This window comes from Hemiscyllium ocellatum, chromosome 38 (genome assembly GCF_020745735.1).
Source record: "Hemiscyllium ocellatum isolate sHemOce1 chromosome 38, sHemOce1.pat.X.cur, whole genome shotgun sequence".
Lineage (NCBI taxonomy): Eukaryota > Metazoa > Chordata > Chondrichthyes > Orectolobiformes > Hemiscylliidae > Hemiscyllium > Hemiscyllium ocellatum.
This window is the reverse complement of record NC_083438.1, coordinates 34,246,588-34,265,936: the sequence shown is the minus strand read 5'-3', so window position 1 is coordinate 34,265,936 and position 19,349 is coordinate 34,246,588. Positions and strand designations below refer to the sequence as shown.

Genomic DNA, 19,349 nt, shown 5'->3' with positions numbered 1-19,349 from the left:
GGACACCTCAGCCAGAACATTTCTGTCTCTCCTCACCGTCACGCTGAACTCCCGGCTTCAGTGTGGGCTTGGAACCCCGTCCTTAGGGCTGATCCATCAAAGTGTCCTCTTAGCCTTGCATGAACGGCCAGTCTGGGTAATTTAAGGCCCGGTGTGGACTGGAGGCAGCGTGGAAAGGCAGTTTTTCTGAACATTTTATTTCCCCGTTTTGTTCTAATTTGTTCCTACGGTGTAATACTGGACTTATTTCTTTATTTTTCTAATTCCACCCCTCCTCGGGAACTTGTACTGAAGAATCTGTACTTAGGCGTTTTCTACCCAGGATGGCACCATAAGTGGCAACTTGCAAACCTTTCACTGTACTCAAGAGTGCACCTGACAATAAAACAAATTTAATTCAATTCAAATAAGCAGCCTAAAAAAGTAAGTTGTCTGTAGTGACTGCAACAATAACGTGGAGTCTGTCAATGATAAGGAAACCATTTTCGAGACAACAATTCAGAACAAAACTGCACACTCTTGGAAAATTATCGTCAAAGAAATGAATGCGTGGACTCATCAAAAGCATGTCACATCAACGGAAACATTTTACAAAGAGTGACTGGGCAACAACAGACATGAGAGAAGCCCTTATTGATCCAAACAACTAGCAGAAGATATAGAATAAGCCACTGAAGCAGCAGTTAGAACTGAAGACTTTAATCATTCTCCAATAAACAATACACACAGTCAATGTTTCTTGCTCGCTGCTGCGACCTGCAAAAGAGAAAAAAAAGGTATATTTTTCATCTGCTGCAGCAAATTGATCAGAAGTATACACCTCAACGCCCTGTGCATCATCTAATTTAAAGCATTTTAAAAGAAAGTAAATTTGCGCTCTTAAAGGCCGGGTGAGCGCTTCATAGAAATGTACACGTCCATGCGGACCAGCTGTCCCAATCTGATGTAGCCCCAATGAATAAGAAAACTTACAGCCCAGGAACAGGCCCTTCGGCCCTCCAAGCCTAAGCTGATCTAAGTCCACTGTCTAAACCTGTCACCCAATTCCTAGGCATCTGCATCCCTCTGCTCCCCACCTACTCATGCATCTGTCCAGATGCATCTTAAGTGATTTTACCGTGCCTGCCTCTACCACCTCGGCTGACAACACGTTCCAGGCACCCAGCTCACATCTCTTCAAGCCTTTCCTATTCATATACCCACCCAGATGCCGTTTAAAATGTTGCAATTGCACCAGCCTCCACTGCTTCCTCTGGCAACTCATTCAACACATGCACCACACTCTGCATGAAGTAGTTGCCCCTTAGGTCTCTTTTATATCTTCCCACCCCCAACACCCTAAACCAATGCCCTATAGTTCTGGACTCCCCCAGCCCAGGGAAAACACCATGTCTATTTACCCTATCCACGCCCCTCATGATTTTATAAACCTCTATAAGGTCACTCCTCAGCCTCTGATGCTCCAGGGAAAACAAACCCAGTCTATTCAACCTCTCCCTCTCGCTCAAATCCTCCAACCCTCGTAAATCTATTCTGAACCCTTTCAAATTCCAGTGCTGGAAAATTCCTCAATTTCACTGCTTCTAGGAGTTTCGTAAAATGTTACGAAAATCGTTGATCAGTGCAACCAGCCTTCATTCAAATTTTAACAAGCATGCATTCTAGTTTAATGTACTCACCTGGCCAGCAATACGGTCCAGATCCCTCTGTCCTTGTGGAGTCAGTCTGCGGCCACTGTAGGGGGCAGAAAAGTTGGGATTGTTTAAAAAGCCAGCACTTTATTCCAAACTACATCAAGCTATGCTGCTCAGAGTTTGCCCATTTCAAAGGCTCTACACTCATAACCCTGCAATGTGACCTGAAACAACAGATTTACAGAGAGTTTTGGATATTGGAGTTTCAGGTTCCCCCAGCTGATCAAACTAAGGGAAAGTGCAGAAAATCTCAACCTCAGAGCAAAGAAATTCAAGACTTTGCATGGATACATGCTGGAACAGCAGGTGAGGGAGGACAATAACCAGACAGATGAGAGCTGCCGCCTAGTGCATCAGTTTACAAACCCATCAAACCCAATGAAATTAAACTTAGAACATGAGCTTCAACAACAACAAAAAAAGGAAAGGGTGACCACAGCACACATTAAGGCAACACAACCGTCGGAGCAGAGACTCAACCACAACTATGGGGAATGCCTGTCTAAAAATTGTGAGTGGGCTGTTTACTAACCGTACTAACAATATGGGTAAAAGCAGCTCAGGTTAGTTGCTGCACTCAGCAGTAAAGAGCCAGGACAAGGTGCTTTTAAGAATCTACCACTTTATGGTATATTCTGGCTGCAAGTGGGACCTTAAAATGACAAAAGCCCTTACCCATTAGGATCCTTCTCCACCATCTTCAGGCCTTCCAGAGCTTGCAGCACCTTCCTAGCCACAGACTTGGAGCCGCGGCTGAAGTGACTGGGCTTCACACCGTTCCGTTGGCGCCCACCATAGATCTTGGTCATGGCGCCAACTCCAACACCGCCCCTCAAGTACAGGTGACGCACTGTGGAGGCTGAAACAAGCACACAGGTTTACAGTTAGGCCAGGTTCTCACTGCAGCCTCCCAACCTTCACTATTTGCTCCAAGATTAACTGCCCATTCTTGCCCCCAGATCAAAATTCACCCCACATATTCCATTCTTTACTGAACTACTTCACTGTTCATTTAAAAAAAATTCCTATTACTCTCATCTCAGTCCACCACTTTTAGTTATTCTCTGCTGTTTTTGTTAATTATTCTAAACAGATGTCTGACCAGACACTCACCTTTGTGTAATACAGGTGTTATTCCTTCAGTTGTGCTAGAGCCATAAAGCACAGAAACAGACCAGACAGTCCAACTCTTCCATGCTGACCAGCTTTCCTAAACTAAACTCGTCCCACCTGCCTGCGCTTGGCCCATTCCCCTCTAAACCCTTCCTACCCAGGTAGCTGTCCAAACGCCTTTTAAATGTTGTAATTGCACCCATGTCTACTATTTCCTCTAGCAGTTCATTCCATATATGCACCACCCTCTGCATGAAAACGTTGTCCCGTTTAAAACATTCCCCTCAAACTTCAAACCTGAGCACTCTCGTTCTGGACACCCCTACGCTGGGAACAAGACCATGGCTACTCACCTTATCCATGCCTCATGATTTTATAAATCTCTATAAGGTCATCTCTCAGCCTCCTACACCCCAGAGAAAAAAAGTCTACGTAACCTCCCTTTTTAAACTGAAATCTCAGTAACTTCCTTGTACGTTTTTTTGCATCCTTTCCAGTTTAATAACATCCTTCCTCTAGTAGGGTGACCAGAAATGTATGCAGTGGGAGAGCGCGCGAGAGTGTGTGCAATGGAGCGTTCTCAATAAAAGGTAGGCCCATTTAGGACAGAGACACAGGAATTTCTTCACCGAGTCTTCAAAATTGGCAGAGGACTCTGAGTTTAGAGGACATTCAAGACAGGCATTAAGATTTAGAGAGATTAAAAGTACGGGTAGACAACCCTTTAACCAAAAAGCCCGAAAGCCAAAGTTTTTTTTGTGAAATTTCTTTTCTCATTAACAAGGTTGTTTGGCGTGCAAAGTTAACCCAACTCCACACTCACACGATACGTGTCACTCAGATGCGACATGTGGGGGCATGACCCATGCACTGGCAGGCTTCAATTGTGTCTCCGGGTCTATAGGACTCATAGTAAGCCTCCTCTTCGGTAAGTTTTAAAAAAAGATTTTCACCAAACTCACTTATTCTGAAATTCGAAAAGTTTCAATTTCTGAAACCCACCGCCTCCGCTCCACCGTCACATCCCTCCCCTCCCCCACCGCCTCCGCTCCACCGTCACATCCCTCCCCTCCCCCACCGCCTCCGCTGCACCGTCACATCCCTCCCCTCCCCCACCGCTGCACCGTCACATCCCTCCCCTCCCCCACCGCCTCCGCTGCACCGTCACATCCCTCCCCCACCGCCTCCGCTGCACCGTCACATCCCTCCCCTCACCCACCGCCTCCGCTCCACCGTCACATCCCTCCCCTCCCCCACCGCCTCCGCTCCACCGTCACATCCCTCCCCTCCCCCACCGCCTCCGCTCCACCGTCACATCCCTCCCCTCACCCACCGCCTCCGCTCCACCGTCACATCCCTCCCCTCACCCACCGCCTCCGCTCCACCGTCACATCCCTCCCCTCACCCACCGCCTCCGCTCCACCGTCACATCCCTCCCCTCACCCACCGCCTCCGCTCCACCGTCACATCCCTCCCCTCACCCACCGCCTCCGCTCCACCGTCACATCCCTCCCCTCCCCCACCGCCTCCGCCCCACCGTCACATCCCTCCCCTCACCCACCGCCTCCGCTCCACCATCATCTCCTTTGCTCACCCACTCTGCTTTATCATAATCATCTTTCCTCACCCACACCGCCTCTGCTCTCCTAAAGCTTCCCCCCACGCCCTCAATCACCAACTACCTCAGGAAGCAGTCTTTAGTAACCAGGAGCAGCTCAGTTTAGGAGAAACGCCTATGTATTTTACATTCGAGATATACTGAAATGCCCCACAAGCAAATCACTGAGCAAAAAGCTGCCCATGGCACAGCAAGATCCCACAGAAAGTAATGACAAAAGTACAATGAGCTCATCTTTCAACTGGCTTGTTTGAGGGAATAAAGATAGCCAAAACAGGACAGAACTTCAAAAATGGTTATGATATTGTCCTGTACACTTGAACAGGCATCTCTACCAGACCATAAGAGACAGGAGCAGGAACAGGCCACTCAGCCCATCACGTCACCTCCTCTATTCAACGAGATGACGGTTTATCTGGTGAACCACAAACAGACTTGCCTGCCTTCTCTATGACCCAAGATTCCTTCACTGATCATAAATCTAGCTCAGCCTTGAAGAGATTTGCTACAAATCTACAGATTTGCTGCTCTCAGGAGGAATTTCTCATTGTTTTAAAAGTATGACTCCCATTCAGAGATTATTGCCCTAGACTCTCGAAACAACCTTTCCTCAATATCTCTGTCAAGCCCCTTAAGAACCGTGTACATTTCAATAATATTTTTCTTTATTCCACAGTGCATGAATCCAATCTACTCAACCTTTCCACATATGACAGCCCCTTCATTCCTGGTACCAGCCTAGTCAAAAAGGCAGCACCCATATGTATGCAGACAAATAGAGCTGACATTTTCAGATCTATAGTTAACTTTACAGATCGATGCTTTTTCATCAAAACTGATCAGACATCCTGATAACTGTCTTCTTTCTGCACATGCTGCCTTATTTGCTGTGCATTTTAGCAACAATGTTATTTCGAGGCTCCAGAGTCTGCAATAGCCTGCTTTCCCATTCAAGAAATGTGAGCAGTGGATACCTCTGAATCTGAAGTGTCCAGGTTCAAGACCCAAGTACAAAAATCAGTAGACAACCTTGTGTGCAATCGAGGGAGTACTGCACTGTCACAATGTCAGACCTCAGAGGAGTCGGTAAATTGCATATCCATCTCCCTACCTGGGTGGACATAATAGATCCCAGGACAATATTTTGCCCAAGATATACCCCTTAACTGACACCACATGCACAAAGCCACAAACCATCAGGTCATCATCAGATTGCTTCTTTTGTGCCAATTTGCAGAAACGTTTCCTACGACAAAATGGGAACGACATCTCAAGGGAGTACTTCATGGACTGTAAAGGACTTCAAGCCATCCAGCTGAAGTGAACAACACCATATAAAGCTCAATTCTTTATTTCTACGCCCAGTCCCAATCTCCATGGATCATCAGACCCTGTTAAAATGGGTTGGAGAGAGCAACTGAAAGCTGAAACTTTACATCCGAGTTGTGTACTGACAGAATGCGGAAATGTGGGTTATTCAGACGGTCAAATGTACAGCAGGGAAACGGACCCTTTTGGTCCAACTCGCCTATGCCGACCAGATATCCAAACCTAATCTAGTCCTAGTTGCCAGCACTTGGCCCATATCCCTATACGCCCTTCCTATTCATATGCCTTTTAAATGCTGTAATTGTACCAGCCTCCACCACAAGCTCTGTCAGCTCATTCCATACACGCACCACCCTCTGTATAAAAAAAGTTGTTCCTAGGTCCCTTTTATATGTTTCTCCTCTTACCCTAAACCTATGCCCCTCTAGTTCTGGACTCCTCCATCCCAGGGAAAAGACCATGTCCTCTTTATCCTGTCCATGCCCCTCATGATTTTATAAACCTCAAAGATCACCCCTGAGCCCCCCAAGGGAAAACATCCCCAGCCTGTTCTGCCTCTCCCTGTAGCTCAAACCCTCCAACCCTGGCAACATCCTTGTAAATCTTCTGAATCCTTTCAATTTCACAACATCCTTCAGATAGGAAGGAGACCAGAACTACACACAATTATTCAATGCCCTGTACAGTCACAGCATGACCTCCCAACTCCTGTACTCAACACTCTGACCAATAAAAGAAAGCATACCAAACGCCTTCTTCACTATCCTATCTACCTGTGACTCCACTTTCAAGGAGCTATGAACTTGCACTCCACGGTCTCTTTGTTCAGAAACACTCCCCAGGACTGTACCATTAAGTGTATAAGTCCTGCTAAGGTTAGCTTTCCCAAAGAGCCACATCTGATTTCTGAGGCAGAGACAGTCCCTAAACAACAAGAGGGGGAATTGCATTAACTGCACTCACCAGCGCGGGTGTAGAACCAGTTCTCATCATATGGAGCAAGTTCTTTGTGTTTGCCCAGCTTCACGGTGTCAACCCAATCGGGTACCTTTAACTTGCCAGACCTGTAAACACAGACAAACGTGAAAGGTCCCCTTCTGGAATCCACACAAGTGGGGAAAAATAAATACAAGTAACAACAAGAGCTCTGACAACAGGTATACTAGATGAGATCAACAAGGATCGCACTGAATGTTGCAGCAGGCTCAAGGGGCTGAATTGCTGAGTCCTGCAGGACGTGACTATCGAGTTGGATGGTCAGCCAGCATACTGAAGGGGTGAAGCTCTTAACGGCCTCCTGCTGCTCAAATTTGCTACGTTATTACATTTCAATAGACCTGGTTCAGATCAACACACATCCAATTTCCGCTCAAAGCATGGAAAAACTAAAACTTTAAAATCAATCACCTAAATTGAAGTGAGATTTACTCAGGCAGTTTCAGGACTTAGGATTCCAGGCACAGTAACGGATAGAGAACACTTTAGGAAGATAAAATATTTGCAGATGGAATATAATGTGAAAGTGTCCACTTTGGCAGGTAGAAACTCAGAACATGACTGACAGAGAGGACCTGCACCAGAGTCCTTGTGCACATGTCACAAAAAACACAAACCAACATGCAGCCAGAACACAATTAGTGAGACCAGCAGAGCACTGGCCTTTATTAGAAAGGGAAGTGGAGTATGCAAGAAGGGGACGTCTTGCTGAAACTTTATCGGGCACTAGTGAGACATCTGGAACATGGTCCACGGTTGTGGCCTCTTTATTAGATTACTTACAGTGTGGAAACAGGCCCTTCGGCCCAACAAGTCCACACCAACCCACAGAAGCAAAACCCACCCATACCCCAACATTTACCCCTTACCTAACACTACGGGCAATTTAGCATGGCCAATTCACCTGACCCGCACATCTTTGGACAGTGGGAGGAAACCGGAGCACCCGGAGGAAACCCACGCAGACACGGGGAGAACGTGCAAACTCCACAGAGTCAGTCACCTGAGGCGGGAATTGAACCTGGGTCTCTGGCGCTGTGCCTCACAGTGTTATTAGTGTTCCTCATTCATGTGGCATGGTGTCACTTGCAAGGTCACTATCTAAAGCTGTAGCTCATCTCTTGGACAGAGGGGCTTCCTAGGCCATTTCAGGTGGAAATTAGGAGTCAACCACATTGCTATGGGTCTGCAGTCATGTGTAGGTCATACAGGACAAGCATGACACATTCCATCCCCTAAAGTATAAGTGTAAAAAGTGAGGTCTGCAGATGCTGGAGATCAGAGCTGAAAATGTGTTGCTGGTTAAAGCGCAGCAGGTCAGGCAGCATCCAAGGAACAGGAGATTTGACGTTTCGGGCTAAAGCCCTTCCCGAAACGTCGAATCTCCTGCTCCTTGGATGCTGCCTGACCTGCTGCGCTTTAACCAGCAACACATTTTCAGCCCTAAAGTATAAGTGAACTAGATTGGCCCGAGGTTGATAGATTCTTGTTGTCTCGAGGAATTAAGGGCTACGGGGAGAACGCTGGTAAGTGGAGTTGAAATGCCCATCAGCCATGATTGAATGGCGGAGTGGACTCGATGGGCCGAACGGCCTTACTTCCACTCCTATGTCTTATGGTCTAACAGGAATCATCTTGGTCATCATCACAGAAACTAGCTTTCAATTGCAGATTTCTTGACTGAATTTTTAAATTCCACAGCTGGCTAGATTTGTACTGAAGGCAGTTCAAATAAAGTTCAAAGAAAGATTCCTAGAATTAATCTTTAGAAGGAAGAATGACCAGATTAGAGATTGAGAGGTGATCTCACTGCAAGATGCAGGATTCTGAGGGGCTTGGCAAGGTGGATGATGAGAGGTTGCTTCCTCTTCTCGGGAAACCAGAAACTAGAGTTTAAAGATGTTGCCCTTTGAAGGCAGATGGGTCAGAGGGTTGTTAAGTCTTTGAAATCCTCTCCCCTGGAGAGCAGTGGAAGATTGACCTCAAGGCTCTGAGATTGAAGATTTTTAAATTGACAAAGGAGTCGTAGATTTTGAGGGACAATAGGAAAAGTGAAATGAAAATGATTTGGATGCGAGCATAAGAGTATAGTTAGTAAGTTTGCAGATGACACCAAAATTGGAGGTGGACATCGAAGAGGGTTACCTCAGATTACAACAGGATCTGGACCAGATGGGCCAATGGGCTGAGAAGTGGCAGATGGAGTTTAATTCAGATAAATGCAAGGTGCTGCATTTTGGGAAAGCAAATCTTAGCAGGACTTATACACTTAATGGTAAGGTCCTAGGGAGTGTTGCTGAACAAAGAGACCTTGGAGTGCAGGTTCGTAGCTCCTTGAAAGTGGAGTCGCAGCTAGATAGGATAGTAAAGGCGACATTTGGTATGCTTTCCTTTATTGGTCAGAGTATTGTGTACAGGAGTTGGGAGGTCATGTTGCGGCTGTACAGGACATTGGTTAGGCCACTGTTGGAATATTGCGTGCAATGCTAGTCTCCTTCGTATTGGAAAATTGTTGTGAAACTTATCTAGTCAGCATGGGCGGGTTGGACCGAAGGGTCTGTTTCTGCGCTGTACATCTCTAAGACTCTATGTCACAATCAGATCAGCTCAATTTTTAACGACTGGCAGAGTATATACAGAGCATTCATGAGACCACATCTGGAACAATGTGTATTGGGAAGAGAATTTCAAAGGCTAACAACCCTCTGTGAACCATCTCCCTTCAAAGTGAAGCATCTTTAGACTCTGCTAGTTTCTGGTTTCCCAATAAGAGGAAACATCCAATCTAATCAAACGGCAGAGCAGGCCTGAGCAGCCGATTGGCCCAAGATATTGTTAAGACAACTTAAAGACTCCAGAGTAAAAATGGAAAGATATAGTGCTTTAAAATCAAGGCAACCATGCAAAGAGATGCTTGCAGTTTTAAAAACAATTTACCAAGAGCACGCAGAATGGGATTGACAACGCTGCCTTTTGGAACAATGAGAGAAGTCAGAAAAGGGGAGACACACACACATCAGGTGATTCTGCCCAGAGTCTTTTGACTGGCTTTTCAATTGGCACCAGATGTGGTGGACTCAGGAGAGCTCAACACAGCCAATCCTTCTGATTGGATCAGCTGCAGTTTAACACAAAAGGACATAGAAGGGGACAAAGCCCCAAAGTTGCAGCATGAACACCTTTTGCTCTGGAGAAGTTTCAACAACAAAAGAGAAACAACATTCATTCACTGAAAGGAAGAATATTAAGGCCTAAAGGGAAAGAAAAAGCCTGGGTCCAACCAAGAAACCAGTGAACTAAAGACTGCCTCTTGCTGTGAAAATATTAGTTCACCAGCCCTTTGTACCAATCAATCTCATTCGATGATTTTGAACCAGTGATAGAGAATGGTGTTCCTCTATACTTTCCTCCTGCTCCACTCGCTTGTGGTGTGTGTTTGTGCGAGATGCAGGGTGGGAGTTTTATAAGGGATAAAGTTTAAGTTACATAAAGTAGATATCCTGTCCTTTGTATTCTTAGTTACATTATGGATTTTCAATTCATCTGGACTACTTTGTGCCTTTGTTTAAAAGCAGTTCAGTTGATAAACTGATCCCATTGCAAGATGCAGGATTCTTGGGGGGGGGGTGGGGGGGGGGGGGGCACAACACTTGGCAAAGTAGATGTTGGGAGAACATTTCCTCTTACTGGGTAACCTAGAACTAGGAGGGGTTATGGTAGGATCAGAAGGTTGCTGGTGCTTGAAATTCTCTTTCCCAGAGAGCAGTGGCTGATCAATCACAACACTCAGCTTGATATTTTCTTAATGGAAATGTTATTGGTAATGGAATAAGCTGGATGGGTGGCACAGTGGTTAGCACTGCTGCCTCACAGTGTCTGAGACCTGGGTTCAATTCCCGACTCAGGCGACTGACTGTGTGGAGTTTGCACGTTCTCCCCGTGTCTGCGTGGGTTTCCTCCGGGTGCTCCGGTTTCCTCCCACAGTCCAAAGATGTGCGGGTCAGGTGAATTGGCCATGCTAAATTGCCCGTAGTGTTAGGTAAGGGGTAAATGTAGGGGTATGGGTGGGTTGCGCTTCGGCGGGTCGGTGTGGACTTGTTGGGCCGAAGGGCCTGTTTCCACACTAAGTAATCTAATCTGGATTACATGCTCATTATTATAAATTAGACAGCCAGATATAACTGGGGCAACTATGGTTTAAATCAAATGTTCACATTTGAGATTACTTGAGTGAAGTGGGTTTTGTTTCACAGATCACAAGACAACATGGGTTACAAGTGATAGGAATGAGTGATCAATGGGACCTGGTCTGGTTTTGCTAAAGACCGCAGTCCAGACAGCTGAAATTCAGCAGCACAGGGGGTTGTTTCATTATTAACTGCAGCATCTTACTGGGGCTACAAAAACCTGAAGAATAAAATGTAAGCTTGTAGAAGTGACTCGAAGAGCATTCTTTAAGCCTCAGTGAAACATTTGGTACATACTTCTTGAGAAAAGCACCCAGGGCTTTGACAAACTCCTGCTGGTTCACGTCCTTCACTGTGACACCAGGCATCTGGGGGGGAAAAAAAAGCAGGAAGTCAGTCTGGCAACAAACTAAGGGATGACCTGGCCACACCATTTGTTCAGAATTTAAGTTAAATTATCTACAGCTGCAACTACAGATTCATCAGTAGAATCCAATCTCAAAGAACCCACCATTTTTGTGCAGAACCATGTTTTGCTCCACTGCAGACACAATACAACTGTTCCTGACTCCAGGTACACACTGTCCCTGGTCTCACTTGTCCAATTCCATCAGTTCCTTCATTATGCCCACCACGGCAAATATATTCATCACAATAAGCCTCAAACCTCTGTAGACAATGCCAGATGTGGCCTCCCCAAGGTTCGCCACAGTTGGTGTGAGATTTCTTTACTAATTGAGGCCAAAACATTTGCCTTTCTAACCAGTTGCTATACCCATGCGTTAGCTTCCAGTGATGCTTTTGTTTTGGACACTAGTATCTCAGTTTCTCGCCATTTAAGAAATACTTCGGTTTCCCTCATCAAAGGGGAGGGGTGCAGAGCTTCACATTTTCCATCTGTCCATGATACTAACTCAAGTTAGCCTGCCCAAATGCTCTTAAAGCCCGCTCATGCTCCAATCTCACTTGACCTCACCAGCAAATATGGAACTATTACATGTGGGCCCCATCAAATCATTGACATGGATCGTGAACAGCTCGGGCAGGAGTACCTGTCCTTGCAGCATACCAATGGTCACAGACGGAGAATAACCCAACTGTACTCAATTTCTGTCCACCAATCAATTCTCAATCACTGACAAAATATTACATGCTCATCATCTAATTTTGCTGATTATAGCACAGCCTTTATTAAAAGCCCTCTGAAAGTGTAGATACATCACATCCACTGGATTCCTCTTTTCCAATCCAGCAGTTAATCTTCAAAATAAAAACTTCAAAGCAGATTGTCAAACATGATTTCCCACTAATCAATCACACTTGGCTCTGCACAATCCCACCATTATTCTCCAAGCGCCCAGTTATCACATCTTTTAAAAGCTACAAGTGAAGCCATGTTGAAAAGATCTGTATTAAGTCTTCACTCTCTGCACAATCCAACACTCACTGAAATATCCACTCATCTCCTGTCCTAACTCAACCTGACCCCCAATATGTGGTGGTATTTCCCACCGTATTTCCTACTCCCAACCACATGGCTTATCTGCCCACTTGTGCATGTCAGTCAGTATGCTCTCTCCCTCTCCTTTCCTGGTTCATTCACCACTCTGGGTCTGTATTCCTCACACTGCCCTCTCCGCATCTGTTTGATTTATCCCTCATCCTACTCCCTCCCTTTTGCCCTCCTCAAGCTCCTTCCCAATCTATTCACTGACTATCCTTCACCCTACTGTCTCCCATCGTCACCTCTAGTGTTCACTGGGCTCCTCCCCCATTCCTTTAACACTCCCACATTCCTCACAATGCTCTCTCCCAGGTTTACATGTTTCAAACCCCACATTCTTCAACCTGCTCTAACATTCAATTTACCCATTTTGACCCTGGTTTTATCATGTATTGCTCAGCCTGCCCTGTCCTTATTGAGTTGCACATTCTGCTCTCTATAACCCTGGTTTTCCCTGATTTAACCTATGATCATGATGCAATCCTCACTATGCTCTCCCAGTATTTGTCCTTATATTTAGCCCTCTACAATCCTCACCATGCCCCACATAGAATGGAATATCCCCATATTCCACATACTCTCTTGCTCTACACCAATCTTCCATTTTTCCTCACACTATATTCTTCAAACTACTCTGCTTTCCTTTTAGACAATTTTTAAAAACTTTGTACACAGGATGTCAGTATCAATAACCAGTTGGAAGTCAACCACATTGCTGAGAGTCTGGAGTTAGCAGTTTCTTTCCTTAAAAGGACCGAAGTGAAGCAGGTGAGGTTTTCCTAACAACGGACAACAGATTCACGGTCATCATAATAGTCATAGAGTTGTAGAGCAGGGAAACAGACTCTTCGGTCCAACTCATCCATGCCAACCACATATCCTAAATCAATCTAATCGCATTTACTTGGCCCATATCCCTCTAAACCCTTCTTATTCTCACACCCATCAAGATGCCTTTTAAATATTGTAATTGTACTCCACCACTTCCTCTGGCAGCTCATTCCACCCTCTGTGTGAAAAAGTTGCCCCTTAGGTCCCTTTTATATCTTTCCCCTCTCACCCTAAAACTATGCCCCTCTAGTTCTGGACTCCCCACCCCAGGGAAAAGACCTTGTCCATTTACCCTATCCATGCCCCACATCAGGTTATAGTCCAACAGGTTTAAATGGAAACAGCAGCTTTCAGAGTGCTGCTCCTTCATCAGGTGGCTGGTTGTGAGATTTTTAACTCTGTACACCTCAGTCCAACATTGGAATCTTCAAATCATACCCCTTAGGTCTCTTTTATATCTTTCCCCTCACCCTAAACCTATGTCCTCTAGTTCTGGACGCTCCAACGACAGGGAAAAGACTTTGTCTATTTATCCTATACTTGCCCCTCAATTTCGTAAACCTTTAGGGTGTAGGTTTGCTCGCTGAGCTGTAGGTTTGATATCCAGACATTTCATTACCTGGCTAGGTAACATCATCAGTGGCGACCTCCAAGTGAAGTGAAGCTGTTGTCTCCTGCTTTCTATTTATATCTTTCTCCTGGATGGGGTTTGTGGTGATGTCATTCCTTGTTCGTTTTCTGAGGGGTTGATAGATGGTATCTAGATCTACCTGTTTATGGCGTTGTGGTTGGAGTGCCAGGCCTCTAGGAATTCTCTGGCATGTCTTTGCTTAGCCTGTCCCAGGATAGATGTGTTGTCCCAGTCGAAATGGTGGGTTTTTTTCATCCATGTATAGGGCTACGAGGGAGAGGGGATCGTGTCTTTTTGTGGCTAGCTGGTGTTGTATCCTGGTGGCTAACTTTCTTCCTGTTTGTCCTACATAGTGTTTGTGGCAGTCCTTGCATGGAATTTTGTAGATGACGTTGGTTTTGTCCATGGGTTTTACTGGGTCTTTTTTTCTCCATCCAGGAGAAAGATATAAATAGACAACAGCTTCGCTTCACTTGGAGGTCACCACTGATGATGTTACCTAGCCAGGTAATGAAACGTCTGGATATCAAACCTACAGCTCAGTGAGCAAACCTACACCCCAAACCTCAACCTGAGCTACAAACCTTCACAAACCTTGCATTTTGTAAACCTCTATAAGGTCACCCCTCAACTCCGACACTCCAGAGAAAACAGCCCCAGCCTGTTTAGTCTCCTACATCTCCTAGCAGAGCGCTTTAGGGAACATCTCTGGGACACCAGCACCAAATCAACCACACCACCCTGTGGCCCAACATTTCAACTCCCTCTCCCACTGAACCTAGGACATGGGGGCCCTGGGCCTCCTTCAGTGCTGCTCCCTCACCACCAGATGCCTGGAGGAAGAATGTCTCATCTTCTGCCTCGGAACACTTCAACCCAAGGGCATCAATGTGGACTTCACCAGTTTCCTCATTTCCCCTTCCCCCACCTCACCCCCAGCTCCAACCTTCCAGCTCAGCACTGCCCTCATGACCTATCCTACCTGCCTATCTTCCTTTCCACCTATCCACTGCACCCTCCTCTCTGACCCATCACCCCCATTCACCTATTGTACTCTTTGCTACCTTCCCCCCACCCTCCTCTCTGACCTATCACCTCCACCCCCTCCCCCACTCACCTACTGTGCTCTTTGCTACCTTCCCCCCACCCTCCCCCTAACCTACCACCCCCATCCAACTATTGTATTATTTGCTACCTTCCCCCTTGACCTATCACCTCCCCCACTCACCTACTGTAATCTTTGCTACCTTCCCCCCTCCCTGACCTATCACCTCCATCCCCTCCCCCACTCACCTATTGAATTCTTTGCTACCTTCCCCCCCACCCTCCCCCTGACCTACCACCCCATCCCCTCCCCCACTCACCTACTGTACTCTTTGCTACCTTCCCCCCCCACCCTCCCTCTGACCTAGCACCCCCATCCCCTCCCCCACTCACCTACTGTACTCTTTGCTACCTTCCCCCACCCTCCCCCCTGACCTAGCACCTCCACCCCCTCCCCCACTCACCTATTGTACTCTTTGCTACCTTCCCCCACCCTCCCCCCTGACCTAGCACCTCCACCCCCTCCCCCACTCACCTATTGTATTCTTTGCTACCTTCCCACGCTCCCCCCTGACCTAGCACCTCCACCCCCTCCCCCACTCACCTATTGTACTCTTCGCTACCTTCCCCCCCCACCCTCCTCTGACCTAGCACCTCCACCCCCTCCCCCACTCACCTATTGTACTCTTCGCTACCTTCCCCCCACCCTCCTCCCTGACCTCTCACCTCCATCCCCTCCCCCACTCACCTATTGTACTCTTTGCTACCTTCCCCCCACCCTCCTCTCTGACCTAGCACCTCCACCCCCTCCCCCACTCACCTATTGTACTCTTTGCTACCTTCCCCCCACCCTCCTCCCTGACCTCTCACCTCCATCCCCTCCCCCACTCACCTATTGTACTCTTTGCTACCTTCCCCCCACCCTCCCCCTGACCTATCACCTCCCCCACTCACCTATTGTACTCTTTGCTACCTTCCCCCCACCCTCCCCCTGACCTATCACCTCCATCCCCTCCCCCACTCACCTACTGTACTCTCTGCTACCTTCCCCCCACCCTCCCCCTCGACCTACCACCTCCATCCCCTCCCCCACTCACCTATTGTACTCTTTGCTACCTTCCCCCCACCCTCCCCCTCGACCTACCACCTCCATCCCCTCCCCCACTCACCTATTGTACTCTTTGCTACCTTCCCCCCACCCTCCCCCTGACCTATCACCTCCATCCCCTCCCCCACTCACCTACTGTACTCTCTGCTACCTTCCCCCCACCCTCCCCCTCGACCTACCACCTCCATCCCCTCCCCCACTCACCTATTGTACTCTTTGCTACCTTCCCCCCACCCTCCCCCCCGACCTACCACCTCCATCCCCTCCCCCACTCACCTATTGTACTCTTTGCTACCTTCCCCCCACCCTCCCCCTGACCTATTACCTCCATCCCCTCCCCCACTCACCTACTGTACTCTCTGCTACCTTCCCCCCACCCTCCCCCTCGACCTACCACCTCCATCCCCTCCCCCACTCACCTATTGTACTCTTTGCTACCTTCCCCCCACCCTCCCCCCCGACCTACCACCTCCATCCCCTCCCCCACTCACCTATTGTACTCTCTGCTACCTTCCCCCCACCCTCCCCCTCGACCTACCACCTCCACCCCCTCCCCCACTCACCTATTGTACTCTTTGCTACCTTCCCCCCACCCTCCCCCCGACCTAGCACCTCCATCCCCTCCCCTATTGTACTCTTTGCTACCTTCCCCCCACCCTCCCCCCTGACCTACCACCTCCATCCCCTCCCCCACTCACCTATTGTACTCTTTGCTACCTTCCCCCCCCCCACTCCCCCTCTCATTTATCTCACCACTCTGCAGGCATCTGCCTCGATTCCTGATGAAGGGAATGTGCCCGGGACGTCGATGCCCCTGCCCCTCGGGTGCTGCCTGACCTGCTGCGCTTTTCCAGCGCCACATTGATCCAGACTCAGGTTTCCAGCCCTTGTTTACACCCTGTTCAGCCTCTCCCTGTAGCTCAGACCCTGGCAAACATCCTTGTAAACCTTTTCTGAGCCCTTTCAGGGTCCACAACATCTTTCCGATAGGAAGGAGACCAGAATTGTACACAATATTCCACCAGTGGCCCTAACCAATGTCCTGTACAGCTGCAACATGACCTCCCAACTCCTGTACTCAATACTCTGACCAATAAAGGAAAGCATACCTTCCTCACTATCCTATCCACCTGTGACCCCACTTTCAAGGAGCTATATTATTTACCGAATGTGAGCTCAGGTTTCCAGAACATTCCCTGGGTTGCTGCATGAACAGCCTGTACCACTAGGCCGCAGCCTGGCTATATTTACCTCACGGTGCTCCCTGTCGGCTTATATTGACCTATAGATGCGTATATTGTGTGTTAAACCCGCTCCGAGCCTATATATTTATGTATAAATGTACACACTCCTCACCGTGCTGCCGCGCTGTTGGGATCCGGGGCGGAAAGGGCCGGCCGCGGGGTCTCCCGCCCCGCTTCACAGGGGCGCCCGCCCTCGCGAGACCTCACGCTCACCAGCGATTCGCCGAGGGCGGGCGGGCGGGCGCGCCAATGGCGGCCATCTTTGTGAAGGCCGGCCCTCCCCTCTCAAAGAGCCGTGCCCGGCGGCCATCTTGGTACAGGCGACCTCCCTCAGGTGGGGGTGGGCGGTCCAGGTCAGGCCGACGGAGCGAAAGGATCGGCCCAGCCGGCGCGTGCCCCACCCCCCTCCGCCATGTTGGTATAGGTGCCGAGCGCTGATGAGCGGGGCCGGGAGTAGGGTTCGGCGGCCATCTTTGTAAGGGAGGCCCATTCTACCTCCTGCCCCACCCCAGGATCAAGGGAAGTCAGTTTCTTGAAGAGAATAAACAACAACTTTGCAACTTCAAAAAAAACTTATCATATCATTTTCGAGCATTAGCCAGCAATGACTTCAAATACTTAGCTTATGTGATCCCTCTGTCTCTGATGAGCAACTTTGTCTCAGATTTTCAACTAAATCCACTATTTTTTAGTCCTGGGAGAAATTTTCATAGAGCCACAGGCAAACAGACCCTGCATTCCCAACTATCCATGCTAACTAAGTTGCCCAAAGTGAACTAGTCCCTACGTTTCGTCTATATTCTTCTGTCGGAAAAATTAGCCCATTAAAGCATAGATCGCAAAACACAGATCGAAGTGAAATTAACAAATAGTTTATTAACACAGCGATTACGCTGAAGAGAATCGACCAAACTAAAGTAGCAGCAGAGGCATTTTACTCATACGTGAGGAATAAGAGAATGATCAGAGGGTAGGGCCAGTCGGGGATAGCGTAGGGAACTTGTGCATGGAGCCTGAGCAGATAGGGGAAGCCCTAAATGAGTTTTCTTGCTTCGGTTTTCACCAAGGAAAGGGACCTTGTTGCGAATGAAAACTTTGAGGAGCTGGGAAACAGGCTCGAACAGATCAAGGGTGATGAAGTTGGTGTGCTGGAAATTTTGGCAAACTTTAAGATTGATAAGTCCCCAGGGCCAGACCAGATTTATCCTAGGCTGCTCCAGGAAGTGAAAACGGAGGTTGCTAAGCCACTGGCGAAGATCTTTGCTTCCTGATTCTCCACGGGAGTCGTACCGGAGGATTGGAGGGAGGCAAATGTAGTTCCTTTTTTCAAGAAGGAGTAGGGAGATCCCTGGCAATTACAGACAAGTCTGTGGTCATCAAGATTTTGGAACGAATTCTGAGGGATAGGATTTATGGCTATTTGGAAAAGCATAGCATGATTAAAAGCAATCAGCATGGCTTTGGGAAGGGCAAGTCATGCCTCACAAATCTTATTGAGTTCTTTGAGGAGATGATGAGACAGGTCGACGAAGGTCAAGCAGTGGATGTGCTGTATATGGACTTCAGCAAGGCATTTGAAAAGGTTCTCCATGGTAGGCTCATTCATAAAGTCAGGAGGTTTGGAATACAGGGAGATTTGGCTATCTGGATTCAGAATTGGTTGGTTGACAGAAGGCAGAGAGTGGTTATAGATGGAAAGTATTCTGTATGGAGGTCAGTGGTGTGTGGGGTCCCACAGGGTTCTGTCTTGGGTCTCTGCTCTTTGTAGTTTTTATAAATGACTTGGATGAGGGATGGGTTAGTAAATTTGCAGATGACACAAATTTTGGAGGTGTCATCAATAGTATCGAGGGCTATTGCAGGCTGCAGAGGGACATAGACAGGATGCAGAGCTGGGCTGAGAAATGGCAGATGGAGTTCAACCTGGATAAATGCAAAGTGATGCATTTTGGAAGTTCGAATTTGAATACTGGATATAGGATTAAAGGCCGGATTCTTGGCAGTGTGGAAGAACAGAGGGATCTTGGTGTCCAAGTGCATAGATCCCTCA

The 19,349-nt window shown here is 47.8% G+C and overlaps 1 protein-coding gene across 3 annotated transcripts; it reads right to left on the bottom strand.

The window, feature by feature from the left end:
• Nucleotides 1-683: 683 nt before the first annotated feature.
• rps19 (ribosomal protein S19) lies at nt 684-17,489 on the bottom strand. 3 transcript variants are annotated; one of them, XM_060852699.1, is made up of 6 exons: nt 17,412-17,489; nt 11,235-11,305; nt 6,718-6,818; nt 2,370-2,553; nt 1,680-1,734; nt 684-756 (listed from the first exon to the last, which is right to left on the bottom strand). In XM_060852699.1, the coding sequence occupies exons 2-6, from the start codon at nt 11,303-11,305 to the stop codon at nt 730-732; spliced, it is 438 nt and encodes a 145-aa protein (XP_060708682.1). In that variant the 5' UTR covers nt 17,412-17,489; the 3' UTR covers nt 684-729. The 3 variants fall into 3 exon arrangements, with proteins under 3 accessions (XP_060708682.1, XP_060708683.1, XP_060708684.1); XM_060852700.1 differs by having other exon boundaries at nt 17,405-17,448; XM_060852701.1 differs by lacking the exon at nt 17,412-17,489 and adding an exon at nt 17,307-17,334.
• Between the last annotated feature and the right edge of the window lie 1,860 nt (nt 17,490-19,349).

What these genes read in the sequence shown, in the direction of transcription:
- rps19 (XM_060852699.1), bottom strand. Translation starts at nt 11,305, where the DNA reads ATGCCTGGTGTCACAGTGAAGGACGTGAACCAGCAGGAGTTTGTCAAA. An exon ending in CTGGGTGCTTTTCTCAAGAA is followed by an intron (nt 6,819 to 11,234) that starts GTATGTACCAAA and finishes CTGTGTTTACAG; the next exon opens with GTCTGGCAAGTTAAAGGTAC. An exon ending in TGGACCGTATTGCTGGCCAG is followed by an intron (nt 757 to 1,679) that starts GTGAGTACATTA and finishes TCTCTTTTGCAG; the next exon opens with GTCGCAGCAGCGAGCAAGAA.